General features: G+C 43.5%; 1 protein-coding gene across 2 annotated transcripts in view; it reads left to right on the top strand.

The window, feature by feature from the left end:
• CPVL (carboxypeptidase vitellogenic like) overlaps nt 1-25,201 on the top strand; it is a 142,122-nt gene that overhangs the window by 32,043 nt on the left and 84,878 nt on the right. For both annotated transcript variants that reach the window (XM_049893582.1, XM_049893583.1), the window contains exon 3: nt 8,168-8,286. In XM_049893582.1, coding sequence (XP_049749539.1) covers nt 8,168-8,286 — 119 coding nt within the window. The remainder of the gene's footprint in view (nt 1-8,167; nt 8,287-25,201) is intronic.

The raw sequence follows: 25,201 nt of genomic DNA, 5'->3' as shown, positions 1-25,201 counted from the left end.
TTAACAAAGTCAGTGGTAGAATTCTCCCCAGCCATGAGGAAGACCCAGGTTCCATTCCCAGCCAATGTACCTCATGCACAGCCACCAACTATCTGTTAGGGGAGGCTTGCATGTTGCTATGAGGCTGAATAGGTTTCATTGGACCTGCCGGACTAAGGCAGGCTAGGAAGAAAGGCCTGGCAATCTATTTCTGAGAATCAGTCAATGAGAACCCTATGGAACACAACGGTCAGATCTCCTTGCGCATGAGTTAGGGGCTGACTTGATGGCAGCTAACAGCAACAACCCTAAAAGTCACTGGTTCTAAGCATGCTACATAAACTTATTTAAACCTCTCAATAACCCAGGGAGCTGTGCCCATTTTACAAATGAGAGGACTAAAGCCAAATGAGATGGAGTTCCTTGCCCAGAGTCACTCAGACACAAGCTGGTAGATGCAGGATTCATACTCTGCCAGCCTTGCTCCAGGGTCTACACTCGTATCTGTTCTGTGGTGCCTCCTTGCTGGGCAAGTTAACCAAGCATCCTAAGCCTCAGTTTCCTCATGAATACAAAGGAGATGTAACAACTTACCCAACTTGCAAGGATGTTGTAAGAATCACATGAAAACTTGTAACCTGTACCTTGCTCTCCAAATGTTTTGCAAATGGCTTCTACTTAGAGATGAAGGGGATTTTCTATTATTATTACTGATAGGTAAAAAAGAAGTGTCATTTGGTGTCATCAGAGACTTAAAATTTATGACTTGCATCTGCTCCGAATAATTTTGTGTTTAGGTAAGTCATTGTTTCGGTAAACTACTTAATCTTTATGGATTTCAGTAGCTCCTTGAACTATTAAATAGTATATAGGCAGCTATTCTGAGAGGTCATTTGTAAAGAGGAACAGAGAAATGAAGTGGTGACTGGAGTGGCCATGGGGTCTTTTAAGAGGATAGCCGATAATATCCCGTGTCCTGGTGGAAATGATCCGGAAGGGGAAAAGTCGATGGGGGGCGGGGAACTACGGCTAGAGCACTGTCTCCCAGTAGGTGAGAGCCGTGGGATCTGGTGCACAGTTAGAGGTGTTGACCTTTGATTAGAAGCATTGAAATTTATCCCAAGTCACAGGTGGCTGGCAGAGTTCACCTGGATGAGGTCGGTAGATTGGTATGCATGGAGAGTGTGGAGATGGCACTGAAAGTTTTAGGGAGATGGTAATTTAAAAAATGAAAGATAACTCCTGATACTGTATATAAAAAACCCATTGCCATCGAGTCGATTTTGACTCGTAGCGATTCTCTAGGACAGTGTAGAACTGCCCCAAAGAGTTTCCAAGGAGAGACTGGTGGATTTTAACTGTCACCCTTTTGGTTAGCAGCCGATTTCTTAATGACTGCACCACCAAGGCTCCAAATACTCTATATAGTAGTTTAAGATGAGCAGTGTTTATTCATTTGAAGTGTTTTTATAGCCAATAGGATGTCATTTTATTTACTTATTTTTTTAACGAAAACATGAGAATGTATTTCAAGGGTGAGCTTCAGTCTGCTCCTACATCTCTTCCTGAGCTCATTTGCCCTATGTTTCATGATCTCTTTTCTGAGGAGTGGTGGAAAACTTGGATAATGTAGTCAGTGTATTTAAAAAATGACTCATTTTTACTAGATGTAGAAAAGTAGTAAGAAGACGGAAGGCAGATATCACTAAGCTATATGTGAAGGATCAAAAAAAAAATCACTTATGTAAACCCACCAAATCAGATCACAGGTACTCAGTCTGGCCTCCTTAATAACTGGATATTGACAACTTAGACTGTGTTTGTTAACAATAAATTAAACCAACCCATTCAGTTTGGAGCTGAAAAGCAGTGAAATAATCGTTATAGTCAAACCCTACCAATCCACAGATGAGGAAATTGTGGCTCAAACATGTCGCATGACTTCCCCAAGACGATGTAGGTAGTAGCAGCAGAGATGGGTTTAGGATCCAGATCTTCTGCCTTCTGCCCTGTGGCTTTGTCTGCTAGAATTTATTTCCCTTTTTAAAGAACCTGGTTTGTGTGTGTGTGTGTGTCCTTTTGGGGTGACCAGATATAACCCAGCAACCCAGTGCCCTCGAGTCGATTCCAGCTCATAGTGACCCTATTGGACGGAGTAGAACCGCCCCATTGAGTTTCCAAGGAGCGCCTGGTAAACACCCATGAAATATTTAAGTAATAAGACAATGCATACTAATGTATTAACGTTTTGAGATAGCTCTAGAAACTAGAGAAGGGAATTATCCCCATTGGTTGGCATAACCAAGGGAGAAAATAGTAATAATATTACCATATATTAGTAATAATGAAAATAAATAGCTAATATCTGTATGCCCAGTACCTAGTACCGTGTCTGTACTAGGAGACGTGCTATCGATATTTGTAGAATTTAAATTTGGGCCCTAACTATGTACCACACATTGTACTTTACACATTTTAGCTTATTTAAACCTCACCATAAAGCAACCGTAATGAAGAATGTTTAATTATTGTTCCCATTTAACAGTCGAGAAAACTGAGGCCCAGAGAAACTAACTATCTTGTCCAGGGCCGTAGAGCTAATAAGTGGCAGAGCTGGAATTAAAATCTATAGCTGTCTGACTCCAGAGGCCAAAGTGTGAATCACTGTGATCAGCTCCAGACTCAAGGGTATTGGGTAAGATTTGGATACATAAAAAAGGAGGAGCATAAACTGAATGAGGGAAACAAAGGCTTAAACAAAGGCATTAAGTGCAAGTGATCATGGTATGTGTGTAGCATACATCTGATGTTGCTGGGTGCCATCCAGTCGATTCCAACTCATAGAGACCCCATGTGACAGAGCAGAACTGCCCATAGGGTTTTTGGGCTATAGCATTTATGGAAGCAGATTGTCAGGTCTTTCTCCAGAGGAACTGCTGGGTGGGTTCAAACTGCCAACCTTTCAGTTAGCAGCCAAGTGCTTAAAGCTAATCATTGCGCCACCAGGGCTCCTTATAACAACAACAACAAAAAACCCTGTTGCCATTGAGTTGATTCTGACTCATAGTGACCTACAGTAAAAAAATGTAGAGACATGCATCTGAGAGATTGTCCACAAACCTCCCCTTCCTGTGTTTTTCTTGCTTCTGAGTATTTCATAGCGATAGGCGTCAGCAGCAGCGAAGAAAAGATTCTCAAGGGAGGTAGTTTTATCTTCTGTCCTTCTACGCCAAGCCTGATAAAGTCTATCATCTGATGAATGACAACATTGAAAATATTAAATCTGATACAATGTCATTTTCTAAATGTTACCCAGCCAGAATCCTTGAGCAGAATTTTAAGTGGCTCATCCGAAATCTAGCACATCTGGGATTCAAATGCAGGCCTGACAACATAGTTGAGGATAATTTTACTCACTCTCTCTACTGAAAGTTCAGGATGCTCTGGACAGATGGTCAGCTCACTCCCCTAAATTCCTTTTGTTTATTAAGTCTGTCAAAACCTTAGGAACCTGAGGCTTAATATCACAATAGAGCATTTTTTGAGATAAATGGTAGTTCACAAAAAGACAAGGGAAATTCTTATTTTTTTAAATCTCCAATTAGCTGGCTTAGTTTATATAATGGTAATTGCATGTTTACTTTCTCTGCAGCTAGAATAAACCCTTATTCTCTAAAACAAAATGAACGTATGGGGCAAATTTCAGCATGTTTACAAACACAGCGTTTTCACAAACTTTCAGAAATATTTCGCTATTAGATTCTAACTTATCACATATGGCCTGGTAGTATCTTGCCCTCACTGGTGATGACCTGAGTGATTCGAATCTGAAGTACACTCTGAGTGGCCGGTTCAAGCCCTTGTTTGGTCCTACTCCAATCTTTTAGAAAGTGTTAATGTCACTAATCCTGGTAGCAGCAATAAAGAACAACAAGGAGGTTGAATCGCTTCAAAGAAAACCGTTTCCTTTTTTAACTGGTTTTAACCATTTGTATTGTGAGTCATGGTTCCAGGAAGAAAAAAACACCTCCATCTTGTAAATTTGTTTTCCACATTCCATTAATAGACTCAGGAAGGATGAATGGAACATTTGAAAATACAAAAAAATCTTTCTAGTTGAAAGAACTTTTTGTTATTTTACTATGATTTAAAGGGAATTTAAATTTTGAAATGGGGTGAAATGCATTTTTATGGGCCAGAGAATAGTTTTTCTAAATTTCTTAAGACATCAAGAAGACCTACCTTCCTTATGAGGCTTTTATAGAAATAAACTAATCCAGTGCATTGTCAGTGTGGTCTGTTTTTGTTTGCCCAGCCACCCACCCATCCACCCATCCACCCATCCACCCATCCATCCATCCAAGCATCCATCCAAGCATCCAAGCTGCCATTGAGTTGGCCCCCGACTCACAGTGACCCCATGCTATAGGTTTGGCATAGGATTGGCACATAGGTTTTTCATTGACTCATTTTTGGAAGTAGATTGCCAGGCCTTTCTTCCTGATCTTAGTCTGGAAACTCTGCTGAAATCTGTTCAGCATCATAGCAATACACACTCCACCACTGATAGATGAGTGATGGCTGTGCGTGAGGTGCATTGGCCAGGAATCTAGTGGGGTCTCCTGCATTGAAGGGGAGAATTCTACCACTGAACCACCAATAATACCTCTCCAACCATTGATGCACACACACTACAACCATTGCCACTGAGTTGATTCTGACTCATGTTGTTGTTATTGTTCAGTGCTGTCAACTCAGTTCCGACTCACAGCGACCCTATGCATAACAGAAGGAAACACTGCCTGGTCCCGTGCCATCCTCACAGTTGTTGCTATACTTGAGCCCATTGTTGCAGCCACTGTGTCAATCCATCTCGTTGAGGGTCTTCTTTTTCGCTTACCCTCTACTATGGTCTGACTCATAGTGACCCTATAAAACCAAAAACCAAACGCAGTGCCGTCAAGTCAATTCCGACTCATAGCGACCCTATAGGACAGAGTAGAACTGCCCCATAGAGTTTCCAAGGAGCATCTGGCGGATTTGAAGTGCCGACCCTTTGGTTAGCAGCCGTAGCACTTTACCATTATGCCACCAGGGTTTCCATAGTGACCCTATGGGACGGAGTAAAACTTGCCCCATAGGGTTTCCAAGGAGTGGAACTGCCAAACCTTTCCTTAGCTGCCAAATGCTTAACCACTGCACCACCAGGGGTCCAAGTATTTTTTGAATGAATTCAGTATCGAAATCAGTATGCTGTCCTGGTGGGAGGTAGGGGGTGGGGGGAGTATTAGAAACGTAAATAAGACAGATTCCTTGCTCTCTAATAGCGCCTGACCTAAGAGGAAGGATAGGAAATCTATCCCATTAAAGCGTAAGGTAGCAGAAAAACAACTTTGTATCCTCAGGAAGGGAGGGATGGGTGAACATCTGAGTCATTTCAAGAGCAGACCAGCGCACCGGGTGCTGGGTCTGGTCTGGGAGAGAGAGACTGATGCAGTCATCTCTCTCCTATATTCCATTCCTTTTAGCTCCTTTCTGTTATATATTTTCTCATTAGACTTTGACCTTTCTCATTTTTCTCTGTCTTCTTTCTGAAATCCCTCTCCTGCCCATTTACCTCTCTGTGGTCCACATCACATTTCCAACCCCCTAGGCTATACATCCCTACCCACCTTTTCTTTAGGTCTCTGTTTGATTTTGAGAAGATGAATAGTTTTGCTAAAAATATTTCAAAAGTGTTTTTTTTAAAGGCTTCCCAACCCTGGAGGGTGATCTTTTTTTGGGCTAATTGAGAGTGGGAGCAAAGTGGGAGAAAGGGAAGAAGTGACAGCTGGAGTGCAGGGAGTGGGGGAGGGGGGCTGGCACACACCACTTTCCCCTCCCAACTCCCTTCCCTTTCCCTTAAAATTCCTCCCTCTCTTTTGTTTCTTTTCCTGCCCCCCCCACCCCCACCTCCAAGGAGGGATGGGATTCAATGGGAAGAGAAAGGGAAGTGCTAGAGAGATTGGATCAATCAACATTTCCTGGGGTAACTGACTGAGCCAGAAAAAGGCGAGGTCTTTTTAGAGTTCACATGGGCTAATGGTAATCACGGCTCCTGTTAAAAAAAAGAAAAAAAGTTGCCCTCAAGCCAGTTCTAACTCATGGTGGCCCCATGTGTGTCAGAATAGAACTGCACCATATAGGGTTTTCAGTGACCGGTTTTTCGGAAGTAGATCACACCGCCTTTCTTCCAAAGTACCTCCGGGTGGACATGAACCTCCAAGTGTGTTAACTCTTTGTACCACCCAAGGACTCCATTTACTGATTCCTTATTTTGTGTCCAGCTCTGTGCTAAGGGCTCGAATATATCTTCTCATTTGATCCTTGCAGAAATCCTGGGGTAGGGAGGAGAATGGCGGGGGATCAGCATCCACATTTTGCACAAGAGGAAAGAGGTTCATAGACTTGCTGGGGGTAGGGGGCCTAGTCAGGATTACAAATCTGAGTCTGGCTGATTCTGAAACCTGTGCTCTTTTTCTTGCACAAGCCGAGCAGGACCCTCAGGAAGCCACTGGCTGAGACCATTCCTTTGTCCCCACCATCTTCTCTGCATGCTCCGAGTTCCCGCCTCTGCTCCCAATCAGCTAATGCATTTGACAGATAAGAGCAGTAACTGTGCTCCCTACATACCAGCCTCTTTTCTAGGGTTTTCTATGTGTAAAACTCTTTTATTCTTGCCAGAAACCTATGCATAGTCCACTTTTCATAATGAGGAAACTGGAGCACAGAGTGGTTAAAAGATTTGCCCAAAGTGTCACCAAACCTGATGCCATCGAGTCGATTCTGACTCATAGCAACCCTATAAGACAGAGTAGAACCTCCCCATAGTGTTTCCAAGGAGCGGCTGGTGGATTTGAACTGCAACCTTTTGGTTAACAGCTGAGCTCTTAACCACTGCACCACCAGCGCTCCAAAGTGTCACATAGCTGCTCAATAGTAGCACCAGGATCAGCGAACTATTAGGGGAAAGGACTGCATGGTCTAGATGAGGGCTTTCCCTTTTGGGAGGCATTTCCACTTTAAAAGAGGAACTTACAGCTTCAGAGGCAGTTTCGTGTTGGTAAAAGTTTAGCAACCAGCTGTGGTGGTGGAGGAGGAGCTCAGATTTGTAGCACCCGTTCCCGGGGTGTAAATACTCCCACTGTGCCTGATCTCAGGCTATCAATGATGTCACGTAAGCACTTGGTACAGTGGCCTTATGAGTGTCAGCTCCTATTAGTATTATTTACTCCTGGGAATCCTCAGTGTCTGAGTATGGCCTCTTTCCCCTCCCTGTCCACACCCTGTCCCTTTGCTGCCATAAGAAAGCCAGGGCCCCTGCCCTGTACGACTACCCCATTCTGTTCTATTTGGTTCCCCCTAAGGAGTCACTTCGGTGGTTTTTAAGGAGTCACTGGAGCCTTGGTGGCGTAGTGATGAAGAGCTCAGCTGCTAACCAAAGGTCAGCAGTTCAAATCCACCAAGCTGCTCCTTGGAAATCCTGTGGGGCAGTCTACTCTGTCCTATAGGGTCACTATGACTCAACAGCAATGGGTTAAGTAGTCACTAGGGGTCACCCGCAGTCTCACTGCTTGCCTCTTCCCACTGTCTCGGCCCCCACCCCCCCACACACATGCCTCACTCATTCCCTTTAATGGAAGTGGCAGGCCTTTTGCTTTCTTGAAAACAGGAATCTGGAGAAAGGAGGCCTCCCCAGAGCTGAAAGCTACTTAGCCATATTATTTCCCTTGCATCCCACCCCCTTTTGGGGTTAGGTGACCTTATCTTGCCCTATTCCTCGTGGCCCAATGTGAACTCCTTAGTTTACCTTTTAGAGTGGGGCTGACGATGGATGATATTCTTTTCTCTTTCTTTCTTTTTTTCTCTCCTTCTCTCCCTTCCTTTTAAATATTAGTACAGCTCATAATATATATATGAGGACAAAAAAAAAAAAAAGGTTAAAAAATTCAGTCATCCTTGGCTAGATTGTGAATGTTGAATCCACGGACTTGGCCATTGCTGCAGTAAGTACATTTATGCCAATCCACTTGTAGTCTTTCTGTTGATTCCATCCCAGGCCTGGCCCCTGGAGAGCCTGGTGGAGACAGAGATGACGAACATGGTATTATTTCTCTAATCCTTGGGTAAATTTTTTTTCCCCCGCTAGGGAAAGAATTGAGTTTGGTCAGTCCTTTCCCAGGAACGAATCTGAAGAGTTACTGTGGCTACATCACCGTGAATAAGACTTACAACAGCAACCTTTTCTTCTGGTTCTTTCCGGCTCAGGTAAGCCCATGACAGCGCCACAACAGAACACTGATGCTTGAGAGCTGACTATGTCCACAAACCTACAGGGTTTTAAAAAAAATCTTGTAGATTTTATTTTCTAAAAATAAGTGCATGGTGTTCCTGTTTAGGTACAGGAAACAAATGTTTGCAGGCGGTGGAGAGGGGCACCTTTCAAATTCCCTGCAGCCCTGTTTGGAATATTAACACTGCCACCATCTTCCTGCCAGTCTTCCTCCTGTCTTTTTGTTGTTGTTCTAAAAATACTTGGGGCAGGAATGGGGGTGAGGAGAAGGAGGAGGAGGGAAGCAATTGCTGCAGTTAACACATGAGGCATGTCTAAGCGTAGCTGGCCATGTCTTGTATGTCTATCCTGCCTGTGGATTTTGCTGTGCAAATTATTATTCTTGCGTCTACTCATTCATGCTTTCAGTACCATTTATTGACCATGTACTATGCTGTGGGGACAGGACATCTGATCTAGGATGGCTTCCTGGAGGAGGGGTTATTCACCTTTTCAAATTCACATAGACACAGGTGGGTTTAACATTGTACTTACTGATCCAATTTAGCACACTTCAAGGTCAGACATTTCTGAGTGAAGGAATCACTTTAAGGTCATGGGAGCCATTGGGATATCGGTAGAGGTGCTTAGATGCATAAACACATTTTATCTCACTATAGAGTAGTATTCTGTTTTTGTTTTTCAAATTAGGTCTGCTGGAGAAGCCAGAGAAAACAAAGAAAAAGCTGTCCCTGTGGAGGGCAGTATATCTGCACGTGATTTGCGTGTAGTTGTGTTGCACTTGGAATGACTGGATAAATTGCTTAACCCAGGGTAGTTTTCCAGTTAATCGCTTCTGTTGGTATTGTTGGATTGTATTTTCTTGACTTCCCATTTTTGCTTCTGCTTTTCCACTGTGGCTTCTGACAGAGTTCCCTCCAAAGCAAAGACTGTTGGGGAGGCATGTGAGAAATGGTAAGGAATTCCGGATACTTTTTGGTTGGGCTTTTCAGGCTCTCACCTGCTCTAGGAAGCCTTTTCCGAACCTCAGAGAGGATGGTTTACTTCTTTGGTGTTACTGTTGAGGCCAGAGATGTGCCCAGAGCATGAAATTTAAGGAGACACTTACTCTCAGGGCTGGACAGGTGTAGGGTCAACACCTGAGAGTGAGTAGCCTCCAAACTCTTGCCGGCGCTTCCATTTGTGAAACGCAAGCAGTAGCCAGAGGGTGAGGCCATCTGTTGGTCTTGTCTGCAGAGGTCTGCCTACCAGGGCAGGGTAGAGAAGCGCGGAGGGTCCATCTTCAGAAGCAAACAGGAAAATATTCATAACTGCCTTAAGTAGAAATGATATAAATTAAACCTGGCAATATAACCTAATCCTAAGAGGTGGAAAGTTTTCTTGTGTTTTCGGAAGTGTTTTAGAAGTTGTAGCTTTCAGAAAACAGATAGTACATGCATGCTTCTGATGTCACATCTATCAATAACATTGACTACAGACATTTATCATCAACCCTTTTGTATTAGTTTCCTATGGCTACTGTAACAAATTACCCCAAAGTTAGTGGCTTAAAATAACACAAATTTATTATTTCGTAGTTCTGTGGGTCTAAAGTCTGACACGGGTCTCACTGGGCTAAAATCAAGATTGCCAGGCTGCGTTCCTTCTGGCAGCTCTAAGGGAGAATCTGTTTTCTTGCCTTTTCCAGCCTCCAGAGGCCGTGCACATTTCTTGGCTCATGGCCTTCTCTCTCCATCTGCAAAGACAGCAATGGCGAGTTGCGTTCTTCTCACAGCTTGTTACTCTGATTGTCTCTGTCATTGTATCTCTTTCTCTGACTCTTGTCTTCTGTCTCCCTCTTCCACTTTTAAGGACCTCTGTGATTCTGGAGCCCTGGTGACACAGTGGTTAAGAGCTTGGCTTCTAACCAAAGGTCAGCAGTTCGAATCTACCAGCTGCTGCTTGGAAACTCTACGGGGCAGTTCTACTCTGTTCTATGGGGTCATTATGAGTCACAACGGTTTTTTGTTTGTTTGTTTTTGTGATTGCATTGAGCCCAACTGGATAATCCGGGATCATCTTCCAATTTTAAGATGTCTTAGTTATCTAGTTCTGCTATAACAGAAGTACCACAAGTGCATGGCTTTAACAAGGACATATTTATTTTTTCACAGTAAAGTAGGCTAAAAGTCCAAATTCAGGCTGTCAGCTCCAGAGGAAGCCTTTCTCTCTCTATTGACCCTCTCATCAGTCTTCCCCTGGCCAAGGAGCTTCTCAGGCGCAGGGACCCCAGGTCCAAAGGACATTCTCTGCTCCTGGTGCTGCTTTCTTGGTGGTAGGAGGTCCCCCTGTCTCTCTGTCTTTCTTTTATATCTCAAGAGATTGTCTTAAGACACAATCCAATCTTGTAGACTGAGCCCTGCCTCGCTAACACAACTGCCACCCATCCTCATTAACATCATAGAGGCAGGATTTACAACATGTAGGAAGGTCACACGGTACTGGGAATCATGGCCCAACCAAGTTAATACACGCATTTTGGGGGGACGTGATTCAATCCATGACATAACGTCAACAGATAAGTAACCTTACTTCCATGTGCAACTTGAATTCCCCTTTGTCTTGTAATGTAGTCACAGATTCTGGGGATTAGGACATGGGCATCTTTGGGGGACCATTATTGTGCCTACCATACTCTTGGTTACTTTAAAAAAAAAAAAAACAAAACCCAGTGCTGTCGATTACTTTTAGTTTGCCCAAAATGGTTACTTGAAATGCTTGCTTAGGTTAGTCTTCTCAGTATGTTCTCTTTCAGTGAGGCTCACATTTTATTGTATGTAAGAATTATCTGTGACTTTCCCCAGAGATGCTGATTCCATAAACTGGGAGAGGCCAGAAAACTGCAGAATTACCATGTGGACAACATTTGAGAAACCATTGCTTCTGTCAGTGCTCACTGCCCTGTGCCCAATGCTTCTGACCCAGAAGTGGCCCACCGTCTTTTACCAGAAAAAAATGCCTAGGGCAGCCAAACCAAGATGGAGGTGGCATGCTGAGCTATGCTCCCATTTGGGGTGAGGGCTAGAAAGAGGGGACTGAAGAGGCAAGTGGAGCCTATGGGGCTCAGCTTTCCTGTTAGAACTTTTAGGGTCAGCCTCCATGGTTCTCCCAGTTCTCCCATTCTTTGCCTCCTCCACCCCAACCCCAAGAAACCTGATCCCTTACTTTCTCTTCTGCTTTGTTAGCTGTATATGAAAACAGTAAGTTCTTTGTTGTCTTCTGAATGTTAAATCTTCTTAAGTAAAACAGGAAGAAATTATGAGAGAAATGACTAGACGTAAACAAAACAAAATCTCAATTTTTTTCTTCTTAGGTTGCCTCTGAGCATGTGAACAGCTTTGTCTAGAATGTAGGTGATATGCTGGGACTAGAAAGCTGTTCATGGAAATGGGTTTGGGCTGTGTACCTTCTACAAAGATCTGAAACCAACGAAAAACCTACTGCCATTGAGTCAATTCTGGCTCATGGCAACCCCACGTGTGTCAGAGTAGTACTGAGCTCCATAGAGTTTTCTTGGGTTTAATCTTCATGGAAGTAGACTTTCAGGTCTTTCTCGTGTGATCCACTGTGTGAGTCTGAACAGCCAAACTTTCAGTTAGCAGCTGAGTGCAAACCTGTTTGCGCCACCTAGGGATCTCAACATCTGAAAACCCAGCATGAAACAATGGCTGGGCTGTTGGTTTTTCTTACCCTTTAATTAAGTAAAAACTTAGCTGTGCCTCCCTGACCAGATTGTTTGTTTGGGCCCAGTACTATACCCATAAACACATTCTAGGATGATCCCAGAAGACATAAACCTGAGGCTGTAAAAACAAGAGAGGAGGTTCTTACCATGAAATGTTTTATTGGAAGTGATAGATGACGCTTCAGGGGAGAGAAAGGCAGAGATGAAAAGGACAGTCCCTGCAAAGGGTGTCAGCACATGACAGCTGGGAGAGATTGTTTGAGAGCTCCTCCAGGGGAGCCACACACAGAGCCAAATATTTGAGGCCCAAAGTGACCATTCCTGCCAAGCCTGCAGGGCTGAAAATTATGGAATGGGACCAGTGCGGGTGAAAGAGAGAAGGGATACAAAAAAGAGAAGCAGTGGTCACTGAGATGGGGACCGTCACTTTCATTTGGCAGAAATATTAATCACTGCCTGTCCCAGGGAAGCAGCTGATACTGTCATCAGGAGAGAAATGAGCCCTTTAAAAAACTGGAGGTAGAGAAAATAAGAGTTCCAGGAAGGATGCCGCACTTGTAATATCCTCCAAGTATTTTTTGGGGGGGATGCTGCTTCTCAAATTAGTTCTCTTTTCCTGTTATTTCTGTGAGATTCCCCTGTTATTGTGTACAGTGCATAATGGATTCCAGAACTTGAAATTAGTGTGCAGCGGGGATTCAGTCTGCAAGAGAAATGAATATGCAGTTTGCATGGGATAAAAAGTATAATGAAGCCAATAAAGAAGTAAAAATTATAACAGCTATTGTTAATTGAACATTGACTTTGTGCTAAATGCTCTGCGTTTTCTTATTTACTTCTTACTGCCACCCCATGAGGAAGGAATTATTTTTCTCATTTTACAGCTGAAAAAAATTGAGGATTACAGAGATTCAATAATTAGCCCCAAATCCCTGGGTGGCTCAAATGATTAAGCATTTGGCTGCTAACCAAAAGGTTGATAGTTCATGTCTACCCAGAGGCACCTTAGAAGAAAGGGCTGGTGATCTATTCCTAAAAAATAAGCCATTGAAAACCCTTTGGAGCACAATTCTACTCTGACACACATGGAGGTCACCATCATTTGGAATCGACTCGATGGCAGCCGTTTATTTTATTTTTTTCCCAATTAGAAATTGGCAGAACTGGGATTTAAATCTAGGTCTCTGACCTAAAATATCTTTGCTTTATCTACCACGTGGTAAATCCTAATTCTGGAAAATACTAGAGTGCAATGGTTAAAAGTATAGCCTCTTGAGTTAGCCAGGATTGGATGGAAATCTTAGCATCACTACCTCCGCCATATATGACCTTGGGCACATTTCTTAACCTCTGTGAGTATCCATTTCCCTATTTAAAAATGGGAATCAAAATACCTACTTGATAATGATTTTGAGACAAATGAGATAATGTTGTAAAGCCCTTAGAACTGTGTCTGGTGTATAGTAAGAATAGTTGCTATCGTTGTACAGAAATAAACCAGTCACAAATTAGGTAGTTAAAGAAGACAGGAAACGGTGGAAAATTCCAGATCAAAAGGACTTGAAAGCAGGCCAAGAATTTGAATTAACTGCTGCTGGGTAAGGAAATTAACAAGTGCATTGGAATTTTTCCCATTTTAGAAGATAAAAGAACATATGGATTATTATTTTTTAAAATTAACATCCCTCTTATTTGAAAAAGATATCCAGTATTTGACTTTGTCTTATAGATGTAGGAACACAGGTAATTTTTGGGAGGCATTTAGCCAAACCCTGCAGATTATTTATCTCAAATGTCATGGGGCTAAAACCTGAGGTGTTTAGAGTTAGGCCTTGGCCCTTTGACTAAGGACCCTATCTTGCTCCTCTGGCCTGGAATCTGTTTGGTTACTGAGAGAAATCAGTATCCCATTGAGGAGTCAGCTAGCTGGGACTTGAGCAAGGTGAGTGAAGCACCAAGGGGGCAGCATTTAAGGAGGCACTCACTCTCAGGGGCAAGCACCAGCCCTGCATATTCAGATGATGTACTGGGTTGAATTGTGTCCCTCCCAAATTGATGTCCACCAGAACCTCAGAATGTGACTTCATTTGGAAATAGGTGTTTGTAGATGTGATTAAGTAAAAGATGAGGTCATACTGGATGAAGCTGGGCCCTAAATCCAATGACAGATGTCCTAGAAGGCCATGTGGAGACACATAGAGAGTGCCATGTGACGAAAGAGGCAGGGGTGGGATGATGCACCTATAAGGCAAGGAGCCCCAAGGATTGCCAGCAACACCAGATACTAGGAGAGAGACATGGAACAGATTCTCTCTTGGAGCTCCAGAAAGAATCAACCCTCCTGCTACCTTGATTTCAGACTTCTAGCCTCCAGAACTGTAAGAGAATAAACGTCTGTTGTCTCAAGCCACCCAGTTGGTGGTATTTTGTTGTGGCAGCCCTAGGAAACTAAAATGGACACCTAGAGAAAGCAAGGTAGCATGAGATTAAGTTAGCACACACAAATGAAACAAAAGAACCAGCCGGCATCAACTTGACTTTGACACATGGTGACCCCGTGTGTATCAGACCAGAACTGTGCTCCATAGGGTTTTCAGTTGCTGATTTTTCAGAAGTAGGTCGCCAGGATTTCTCTCAAGGTACCTCTGGGTGGACTCGAACCTCCAGTCGAGTGCATTAATTGTACCACCAGGGACTCCTAGGATAACACAGGACCCTTGAATCATAGAGGAAACAATCCAGGAAAAGGGCAGTGGACCATGTTGATGCTCCTGGTCCAAAGCAGAAGGCATCCCCTCTGCCAGTTGGAAAGCATGTCCCAAAGGGTCCCTGGAAGCTGCAGGTCAGCCTATCCCTGGGGGTGAAGGTGTGAAATCGGGGCCCACTGGGCCTCCACCAGGAACACTCCCTTTTCAGGATGTCTGAGCTTCTTTAGTAACATAACACAGTCAATGTGGCAAAGGACACTGGTTCCCAAACTCAGATGCTGCTCTTTAAAAATACATAGAAACTCAGATGCAAACTCAGATGCTGCTCTTTAAAAATACATAGAGAGGTTTAAAAATCAGGAAGATTCTCCAGCTCGGTATCCAGCCCCTCCCACACAGATTCTGATTCACTAGATCTGGAGTGGGGCCAAGGCTCATTGTTTCTAAAAAGCTCCAAAAGTGATTCCAACGCGCCAGTCAATGGACTTGAATTCGGAAAGGAAAAAACAGAATGAGAGGCCAGGATAGTGAGATTCTAATTCCAGGTCTTTCTTGGCTTTATAACTTGGGACAAGACATTTAAATTCTCTTGACCTCAGGTTTCTCATATAGAAATAAAATTTTCAGCCTGTTTGTCTATAAGACATGCCTCAGTGTGTTACCTAAGGGATAAAAATATCCAAGCACTCCAATTCGGAGTTTGGGTGGAGTGAACGAGCCCTTGAATTTGTGGCCTCTGTGGTAGCCAATCTCCAACACGGCCCCCAGTGATCTTGGTTTGTTGGTATCTGTGCCCTGTATAGTCCCCTCCCACATTGAATCAGGCCTGGGCCTTTGTGACCAATAGAATATGGCAGAAATGACGGTATGTGACTCCCAAGACTAAATCATAAAGAGCATTATGGCTTCTACCTTGGTCTCTTGGATCACTTATTCTAGGGGGGAAGCCAGATGCCAAGTTGAGAGGACATTCAAGCAGCCATTTGGAGAAGCCCATATGAGGAGGAAGTGATGCCTCCAGCCTCCATCCAGCATCAGCTTGCCATCAGTCATGTGAATGAGTGTGATGAGGTTGAGTTCAGATCTTCCAGTCCCAGGCCTTCAGATGACTACAGCCCCAGCTGATGTCTTGTCTGCAACCTCATGGGAGACTTGAGCTAAAGCTGCCCAGCTGAGACATCCCCAAATTTATGACTCACAGAAAGCTTTACATAATAATTTACTGTTGTTTGTCTAAGCCACTAAGTCCATGAACTGTCAGAAGAATGAAGAAATCTGTCTTGGAAAAAGTACAGCCAGAATGCTCCTTAGAAGCAAGGATGGCAAGACTTCATCTCACATACTTTGGACATGTTATCAGGAGGGACCAGTCCCTGGAGAAGGACATCATGCCTGGTAAAGTAGAGGGGTCAGTGAAAAAGAGGAAGAGCCTTAGCAAGATGCATTGATACAGTGGCTGCAACAATGGGATCAAACATAGCAACGATTGTGAGGATGGCACAGGACCCGGCAGTATTTCGTTCTGTTGCGCATAGAGTCACTATGAGTCAGAACTGACTCGATGGCACCTAACAACAATAACAACAACAAAGTTTTGGAGAGCTGTTATTCATCATTAGCTATCCAATGCAGCATTCTGTCAAGTATGTTTGGCTCTTGCTCTGGTACCGTGTGACAACTAGCATATACTTCCTGACACAGGCAGTGGGGAGAAACTGTGCCAGTTATCAGCCAGCTATCAATGTATTGCCTTTCAGCTCCAATTCCACCCTCTTCCCTGCTCTGCACCAATGGAGCCTTAAGCATGTTTCCTATGTAGTGAGCACAATATTAAGCTTTGTCAGTAGAGGGTGCTGGAGGGACATTGCAGGAGAATGATGACTTCCTGGTTTCGGGTGTTCTGTATTTTACTTTTTCTTGCCCCTAGTGACCAATCTGTCAGCAGTGCGTGTGTTGGAACATCCTGTGGTGCTCTGTCTTACTTTGCACTGAATCCTGCAAACCCTCGGCAAGCTTGTAGTCCTGGCTCCGGTCTGGTGGCCACCTTGTTGTGGCCCTCCCAACATTGACATCACACATCCCAGGCCTATTGCCACCTTGCTGGTGAGCAGGCTCCCAACAGCCCAACTCTCTCTGCAGCACCCTCACCAGGTTAAGCTGCCCACATCCTGGAGGGTCCTTTCCTGTGGTCTTCTCAACATGGACACTGTGGACCCCAGGCCTTGCGCTGTCTTTCCAGTAAGCAGGCTCTTAGCTCTGACTCCTTCCACATGCTAGCCTCAGCTGCCTGTACCCTGATTCCCTCTGCGCACCCACTCACCAGCCTCAGCCATCTATGCTCTGTAGGGTGGTTTCCCATGGCCTTTTCAAGGTAGACATCATGTATCTCAGGCTGTAGGCCACCATTTAGGAGTGTGGGCTCCAAACATCCTGACTCCTTCTGTATACCTCCTGCCAGTCATAGCCCATCTTCCCCCGGAAGGTCTTCTTCTTGCCCAGAGATCGAAAGCCAGCTTTGGGCTGGGAAACCCAGTGAACTTCTCAGTCATCCCGTGGGCTATCAACACACCTTCTCCATTGAGGTCTGACCCCACCCTTGGGGAGGACCCTCTCCCTCCGTTCTGAGTTTGTCCATCCATGAGTACTCTCCCCAGCCCAGGGTATTCTTTAGAGTTTTCTTTACATCTTTATAGTTATTCCCTTGGTAAAATTAATACTTAGTTATATCAAAATTTCCCTGTTCAAATTACTGTGTGGTTTCCATCTCCTGATTGGACCTTAACTGATATAGCCATCCATTCTAAATATTCCTCTCCTGCCTAGAGACCCCAAGGGCAGGAGGTGTAGTCTGGCTTCAGGAACAAGGGTAGCCAGTCTTTCTGTCTCAGCCCTGTTCTCTCCAAGACTACAGGGCCACTCATCTGTGCTTCATTGTTCTCTCTTGGCAGATTCACTTGCTTTGCTTTACTAGGCATTTGGTAGTAGATGGCTAACCTACAGTTTCCAAGTTTACCTGTTCTTGGATCATGCAATTAACAGAGATTAACCAACAACACTTCCCCTAGGGGCTCAGAGTGTGATTGACCCAGTTTGGGTCAGGTGTTCTTCCTTGGCCCAGTCAGCTAAGACTGAGGGTGCTGGGTCAGTCATGTGATAAAAACATGGCTAATGGCCATCCTCTTGGGTAGATGGAAGCTCAGTTCTCAGAGAAGTAGTGTGGGATAGACAGGTTTCTTAAAATATCTCTGCCACAAGTCATTACCTCATAATACTTGATGCATAAAGAAAAATGGAAATTTATTACCTATGCAGTGAAGATCCCAGAGCCACTGACAGTTGTCTTCTTCAGACTTTCTCTGTTTATTTTCTCCTTGCTGTGTACTTACGGCATCAGGAATCTGGAAGAATAAAGGGTAGGTGAGACAAAAAAAGAAAGTGGCTGAGAATGATAAATTATAGATCACTCCATACATAGGTATATTCAAACTCTGCAGGAACACTTGTGTGTCTGATTCCCTTTGGCAAATGAAAGTTTAACACAGAGAAGAAAGTTTAACTTTTTCAGCTATTTCATTTTTTGTATTGAGAAGGGAAAATAAAGCCTCTTCTCTTTTGCCTCCCCCCACCTTCTCTGCTAAAGTACAGCTCTCTGGCAGAAGGGACACACAGAGAAGCCATAATTATTTCGTGCAGGGATGAGAGCCAGGTAGAAAGGTTAAGAAGGAGAAAGGTAGAGCAGATTGTAGGGTTTGTTGTTGTTGTTAGTTGCCATCAAGTCGATTTAGTCTCATGGTGACCTCATGGGTTACAGAACAGAACTGCTCCCTAGGGTTTTCTCGGCTATAATCTTTACAGAAGCAGATTGCCAGGCTTTTCTTCCTAAGTGCTACCGAATGAGTTTGAACCATAAACTTTTTTTTTAATAATTTTTACCGTGCTTTAAGTGAAAGTTTACAAATCAAGTAAGTCTCTCACATATAAATTTATATATACCTTACTACATACTCCAAATTACTCTCCCCCTAGTAAGTCACCCTGCTTCCTCCTTCCAGTCTTTCCTTTCGTGACCGTTTTGTGAGTTTCTAACCCTCTCTACCCTCCCATTTCCCCTCCGGACAGGAGATGCCAACATAGTCTCAAGTGTCCACCTGATGCAAGTAGCTCACTCCTCATCAGCATCTCTCTCCAACCCATTGTCCAGTCCAAACCATGTCTGATGAGTTGTCTTCGGGAATGGGTCCTGTCTTGGGCCAACAGAAGGTTTGGGGACCATGACTGCCGAGGTCCTTCTAGTTTCAGTCAGACATTAAGTCTGGTCTTTTTTGAGAATTTGGGGTCTGCATCCCACTGTTCTCCTGCTCCCTCAGGGGTTCTCTGTTGTGCTCCCTGTCAGGGCAGTCATTGATTGTGGCCGGGCACCATCTAGTTCTTCTGGTCTCAGGATGATGTAGTCTCTAGTTCATGTGGCCCTTTCTGTCTCATGGGCTCATAATTACCTTGTGACCTTGGTGTTCTTCATTATCCTTTGATCCAGGAACCACCAACTTTTATGTTAGCAATTGAGCACAAACCGTTTGTACCACTTGGGACCTTATAGTGGGGTACAAGTTGGTTCAAATTAATGAGACAATTCGAAGCTTGGTGAGAGACAGGGGGAGCTTAGGAACCATTTAAGGAGTCCTTTTTTTTAGAAACAGAAAAAAGAGCTGAAAAAGTTAGTTTGCATATGAAGGTATAGTATTTATCTTAGATATAAAGATTTAGTGGATTAAGTGATTCCATGAGTGGTCAGCTACAGGTAGAATTTCTTTAAAAAGCACAAAATGTCTTAAGCAAGTTGTACGTGTCAAGAGTGTGTGTGTGTGTGTGGGTGTGTGGAATTAAAATGGTATTAGGTTCCTATTTAATAATTCTTAATTGCCTTAAATAAAATGCTCTGCCTTGATTAACACCATTAGGGTTGAAGTGTTAGCTGAACTGGGGTCTGTGTGGCAAAATGGGAGTCCATTTAAACATACTTGGGGAAATGTAAAGACATTTACTTGGGGGCACTAATGACTTCAATTAAGATAGAACACAGTACTTAAGCCAGGCAAACGATGAGCCTCCGCACCTAACAGCGTGAAGAGAGCCTTAATTAATTTACTAATTGTACTTCTCATCTTAAGCGGTACCACTGCTTGGTTCCTGATTTGGGTCTGTTAGCAGTTTAGTTACAGAGCGTGGTCTTTGTTATCGGGGCGGGTGGGTGGCTAAATGTATGTTCCCAGCCCTGGGCATTGGAAGATGCCTGTCTTCTTTGGGTGACTTCCTGGTCCAGAACATTGCTGCACACTTGCTGACATGCCTAGGATTCCCACGTTAGAGGTACTCCTATAAAGACCTCTGTTAAAATGTTGTTATTGTTTGCTGCCACGGAGTCAGCTCTAACACATGGCAACTTTATGAACAGAACAAAATGTTGCCCGGTTCCTTGTCATCCTCACAATCACCAGCATGTTTGAGTCCACTGAGAGTCTCCCACGCCCTCCTTGGCCCTCTGCGTCACCAAACATGATATCCTCCTCTAGCAATTTATCGCTTCTGACGATGTGTCTGGAAACCCTGGTGGCGTAGTGGTTAAGTACTACAGGTGCTAACTAAAATGTCGGCAGTTCAAATCCACTAGGCGCTCCTTGGAAACTCTATGGGGCAGTTCTACTCTGTCCTCTAGGGTCGCTATGAGTCAGAGTCAACTCGAAGGCAATGGGTTTGTTTTTTTTTAGATGACGTGTCTAAAGCAAGGGAACCTTGTTGCTTGAGAGTTCTGAAATCCGCATGTCTTTAGCTCCCCCCAGCATATTAACTTCCTGCTTCAGTGATTTATGTAAGACCTGAGTAGAAGCTTATGAGTTGGAATCGACTGGATGGCAACAGGTTTGGTTTGGTTTGGTTTTTTGGAGCAGGAGGCTATCTCTACCACGTAATAGAGAGGAGGGCCTGGTGGGAACAGACCCAGGATGGGTGCGGCTTGATGGGGGGACAGGAGTGACAGGGAAGCCTCAGAGCATGCTTGCTATCCAGGGAGGACATATCCACTCTGGGAGCAATAGGATAGGAGGGATTTAGGACTGGTTTAGCTTCATCCAGTTTTTTTCTGTAGGGTCTCCTTCACTGAATCTTCTATACTTATTTAGAAGCAAAGAGAAAGGAAAAACTTGGATGCTTCTAAAAATCCATTTTTCTTTATCCATCAAATATTAAACCAAATAAATGTTGCTTACTTTGAACAATAATCCAGTAAGACATTGGGTAGATTTTTTTCACCATCGTTGAGAATAAGGAATAGAATACACTCATATGAGAAACTATGAAATTTCCCTCTGCAGAGAGTCTAAAAAACAGAATGGATAACCTGCCTCTTTTGAGGCTATTCATTCTGGAACAAACCCTGAGGAAGGAGTGTCCAAGATCATGAACTGGCCACTAGGGGTCACCAGAAGAATTGAAAGGGCTTCAGAGGCAAAGCCACAGTTGCTTCTCCTTCACCACTAGAAGGGCCCAGGTTTAAGGGACCCGAGTGCCCACACTCTTCTGTTGCTAGAAGTCAAATATGTAGATTTCCTTTGTCCGTTCTTTGTGATCATTACAACTGCACTACTCTGCACAATAAATCATTAGAAAAGCTTTTTTTTTTTCCCCAATTAAATATATAAATATTTATCAGTAGGAGATTATTTGTTTTTCAGGACTCGTCTCAACTGTTACCTCATCACAGACACCTTTGGGTGCTCAATCCAGAGTCATTCCATTACTCTATCGTATCGCTCTATTTAATTACTTGTTGATCGCCTGTTCCCTCACCCCACCAGAAAATAATCAGAGCTAACAGTTAGATAAATGTTCCAGGCACTGTTGTAAGTGCTTTGGATATATTCACTCTTTAAATCTACACACCTACCTAATGAGATAGACATTATTATTATCCTCATTTTAAAGCAGAAGATACTGAGACACAGAGGTTAAGTAACTTGCCCAAGGTCATACAGCTGGTAACTTTTGTAGTTGGAATTCAGACCTTAGCAGTCTGGCTCCAGAATCTATGCTCTTAACCATTAAGGATCTACCTGTCCAGAAGTGGGATCTGCTCTGCATATCCAGCTTCTAGAAAAATACTCTGTGAGTAGTCAGTATTATATGTTAAATGAATTCATATACACTGGTAAATTCACAGAGTAGAGTTCTTTTTAGGAACGTGATACATACTTATATTAAGAGATACTCAAAGCATGTTGAATACAGCAAACACAGAACATGATGTATAGCCTGACCCTACTTTTGAGAAAAAAATTACTTATAATATACAGGAACCCTGGTGACACAGTGTTTAAGTGGTCAGCTGCTAACTGAAAGGTCTGCAGTTCAAACCCACCAGTCTCCCTGCAGGAGAAAGATGTGGCAGTCTGCTTCCATAAAGATTTACAGCTTTGGAAACCCTATGAAGCAGCTCTACTCTGTCCTACAGGGTTGCTATGAGTTGGAATCAACTTGACGATAGTGGGTTTGGTTTGGTTTGGTTTATATCATATATGATACCTACAAGAGATGTGTGTGTGGCATAGAGAAAAATCTGGAAGGGTAAACATTTCTATGATCATCTCTAGGGAGTAGAATTGGTGTGGGCAGGGTTTTGGGTTTTGTTTTTTTAAATAGCTTCATTTAAAAAAAAATGAGTTAAGAGTAAGTACTTCTTTGTAATGGAAAAAGTTTTAAAGAAAAAATTTAAACTTTTGACAAAAATAAATTCGCTAATTCTCTTGTTTATATAATCTTGAATTATAACTTCAATATGATAAGTATTAAAAGATCCAAGTTGTATAACACTGTAAATGAATTAAAGGAGTGAACTCTCACTTCATTTGATTTGAAGTTTTACAGTGTGGCCTTGCTGAGGATGTCTTCTTTTACTTTTATTCTTTCCCAAGTGGGAGTATGGGAATGGAGGAGGGGCTGCAGTATCAAAATTGAGAGCTAAATACATCACCGTAAGAATTGGTAAAGTAGAGGGCTAGCAAAAAGAGGAAGACCCTTAACGAGTTGGATTGACACGTTGGCATAACAACGATTGTGAGGATGGCGCAGGGCCGGGCACTGTTTTGTTCTGTTATACATAGGGTTGCTAGGAGTCAGAACCGACTCGACCGCACCGAACAAAGAGTTTCGACGGCACCTAACGAAGAGTTTCCACATGATATTGTCACGTATAAATATTATGTTATAAAACTCTGCGTGCTATGATGTAGCTCGTGCTTGGATTTTTAGCATTGAACACGCAAACCTTGGTTTTGCAGCATTTGATCTTTTGTGTTTCATTCCAGATAAGGGCAGCGTGATATCACAGGTTGATTGGCTCATTAAAGTAGAAAGATGTATGTGTGGGGTTTCCTTTAAAAACAGGCTTCTTCAAGGGTTGTTGAGCCTCCTTCACCTTCTACAGGAAAGTAAATTTGAGGAGCAGGGTCAGCTGAGGTTGGAGGTGTGTATGCAGATCTCTTATTCTTTAAGCGTTCCAAGATTGCAGTGTCCTGGGCTTCAAAGTTGCATAATAAAGATGTTTGGCACCGAGTGTTGACATTGTAGTGTGGCCTTTCAGGGTCAGGCTATTTTTCTGAGAGCCTAGCCAGTCATTGTGCCAGGTCACAGGAAGAGACATGAAAGGCAAGGGGAGCATAGGGTGGGGACCAGAGGCCAGGAACATCTGAGACAGAGGGCATACTCTCCGTCTCGCAGGTTCTCAGTCCTGGCTGCATAAGACAGTCATCTGGAATGTTTTTAAAAAGATTGCTGCCTGCCCCACCCCAGACCAACTAAATTGGCATCTCTGGAAATTGAGCCTGGGCAGTAGTAGTTTTTAAAAGCTCTCTATGTTTTTTGAATATGCAGCCAAGGTTGGGAACCAGAGGCTAGCTTGTAACACACTGTGGGCTCCAGGGGCTTACAAGGCCTTGGGAAGGAAACAGGGCAGGGATTTGTGTCCCCTGAAATCAATGGACTCATAGTAGCTCATATTCCCAGGGATGTTGGGAAGAGCAAGGACTCTGTCTATCCAGATTATATTCTTTTTTTCCACCTCTGGCATGGTATAAGGAGTCCTGGGGACGCAATGGTTAAGCATTCAGCTGCTAAAAGGTTGGTGGTTGGAACCCACCCAGTGGGTCTGTGGGAAAAAGATCCGGCCATCTTCCATAAAGATTACAGCCTAGAAGACCCTATAGGGCAGTTCACATGGGGTTGCTATGGGTCAAAAATTGACTTGTTGGCACCTAATAACAATAAACAATATATGTATAGTTGCTGCTGCTGCTGAGTGAATGTAAATGGAAAGTGCTTCTGCCGAGAGGTACCTAAAAATACCAAGTAGGAGGGTCTGAAGGAAGATAAATATCACTTATTTAAACAACCATTGGCTCTAGGCAGGGTGGGACAGAGCTGGTTGTATTTATTTAGCACATTAGAGTTTACAATATCATTTCATGTACACTACCTTATCAGAGCCTTCAAGCAGTCCTATGAGGTGGACATTATTGCCATTTGACAGGTGAGGAAACTCCAACCTCAGCAGCTACCATGTGGCCAAGTAGAACCAGAAACTGTCTGGCTACCAATTCCAGTGCTCACTCCATGACTTAGTCACCTACAGCTGTTATAACACACACATAAGTGGCTTTAAAGAACAGAAATTTATTTTCTCATAGTTCTAGAGGCTAGAAGTCTGAATCCAGGGCACCGACTCTAAGGGAAGGTCCTTTGTCTCTTTCAGCTTGTAGCTGCTGCCAGCGATTGTGCGTGTTCCTGGAGTCTGTCGTCCCCTGTGTGTGTTTCTGTGCCTTTTCTTCCCTTGTTGTAAGATGCCACTCAGAAGGGATTTGGTTTAGGGTCCACCCTACTCCCGTGTGATTCATTAACATAACAAAAGAAAACCCTATTTCCAAACAATGTCGCATTTACAGGTGTGAAGGTGAGGATTTCAGTGTACCTTTTCGGGACAGGATTTGTTCCACAACACTCTGCTGTCCCGTAGAGCTACAAAAGGTGTCTTTGATTTTAGTTTTTCCTGCCACATCTAGTTTTCTTGACTTCTTCACAGATGTTTGCAACCCTTGAAGCAGGGGATTAACCAAAGAAAAACTGACAAAGGAAGCTGTGAGCCAAAGGAGCAAGGAAAAAGCACCAAACCACTCATTCTTTATTCTCTCACTTAGAGATTTTTTAAATTAAAATGACCTGTAAATTCCTAGAACGTATCTATTGTAGCAATAGCTAACGTTTGTAGAACATACATTCTGCGCTGCTCACTGCGCTTTATGAAAATGAATTCATTTATCCTTCAATGACCATGTGATGTTAGGTACTCTTATTGATCCCCGTTTTACATGTAGGGAAGCTGAGGTCCAGAGAGCTCAGGTAACTTTCTCAAAG

Source organism: Elephas maximus, chromosome 8 (genome assembly GCF_024166365.1).
Source record: "Elephas maximus indicus isolate mEleMax1 chromosome 8, mEleMax1 primary haplotype, whole genome shotgun sequence".
NCBI lineage: Eukaryota > Metazoa > Chordata > Mammalia > Proboscidea > Elephantidae > Elephas > Elephas maximus.
The sequence above is the reverse complement of the archived record's forward strand: the minus strand, read 5'-3'. Positions and strand labels throughout refer to the sequence as shown.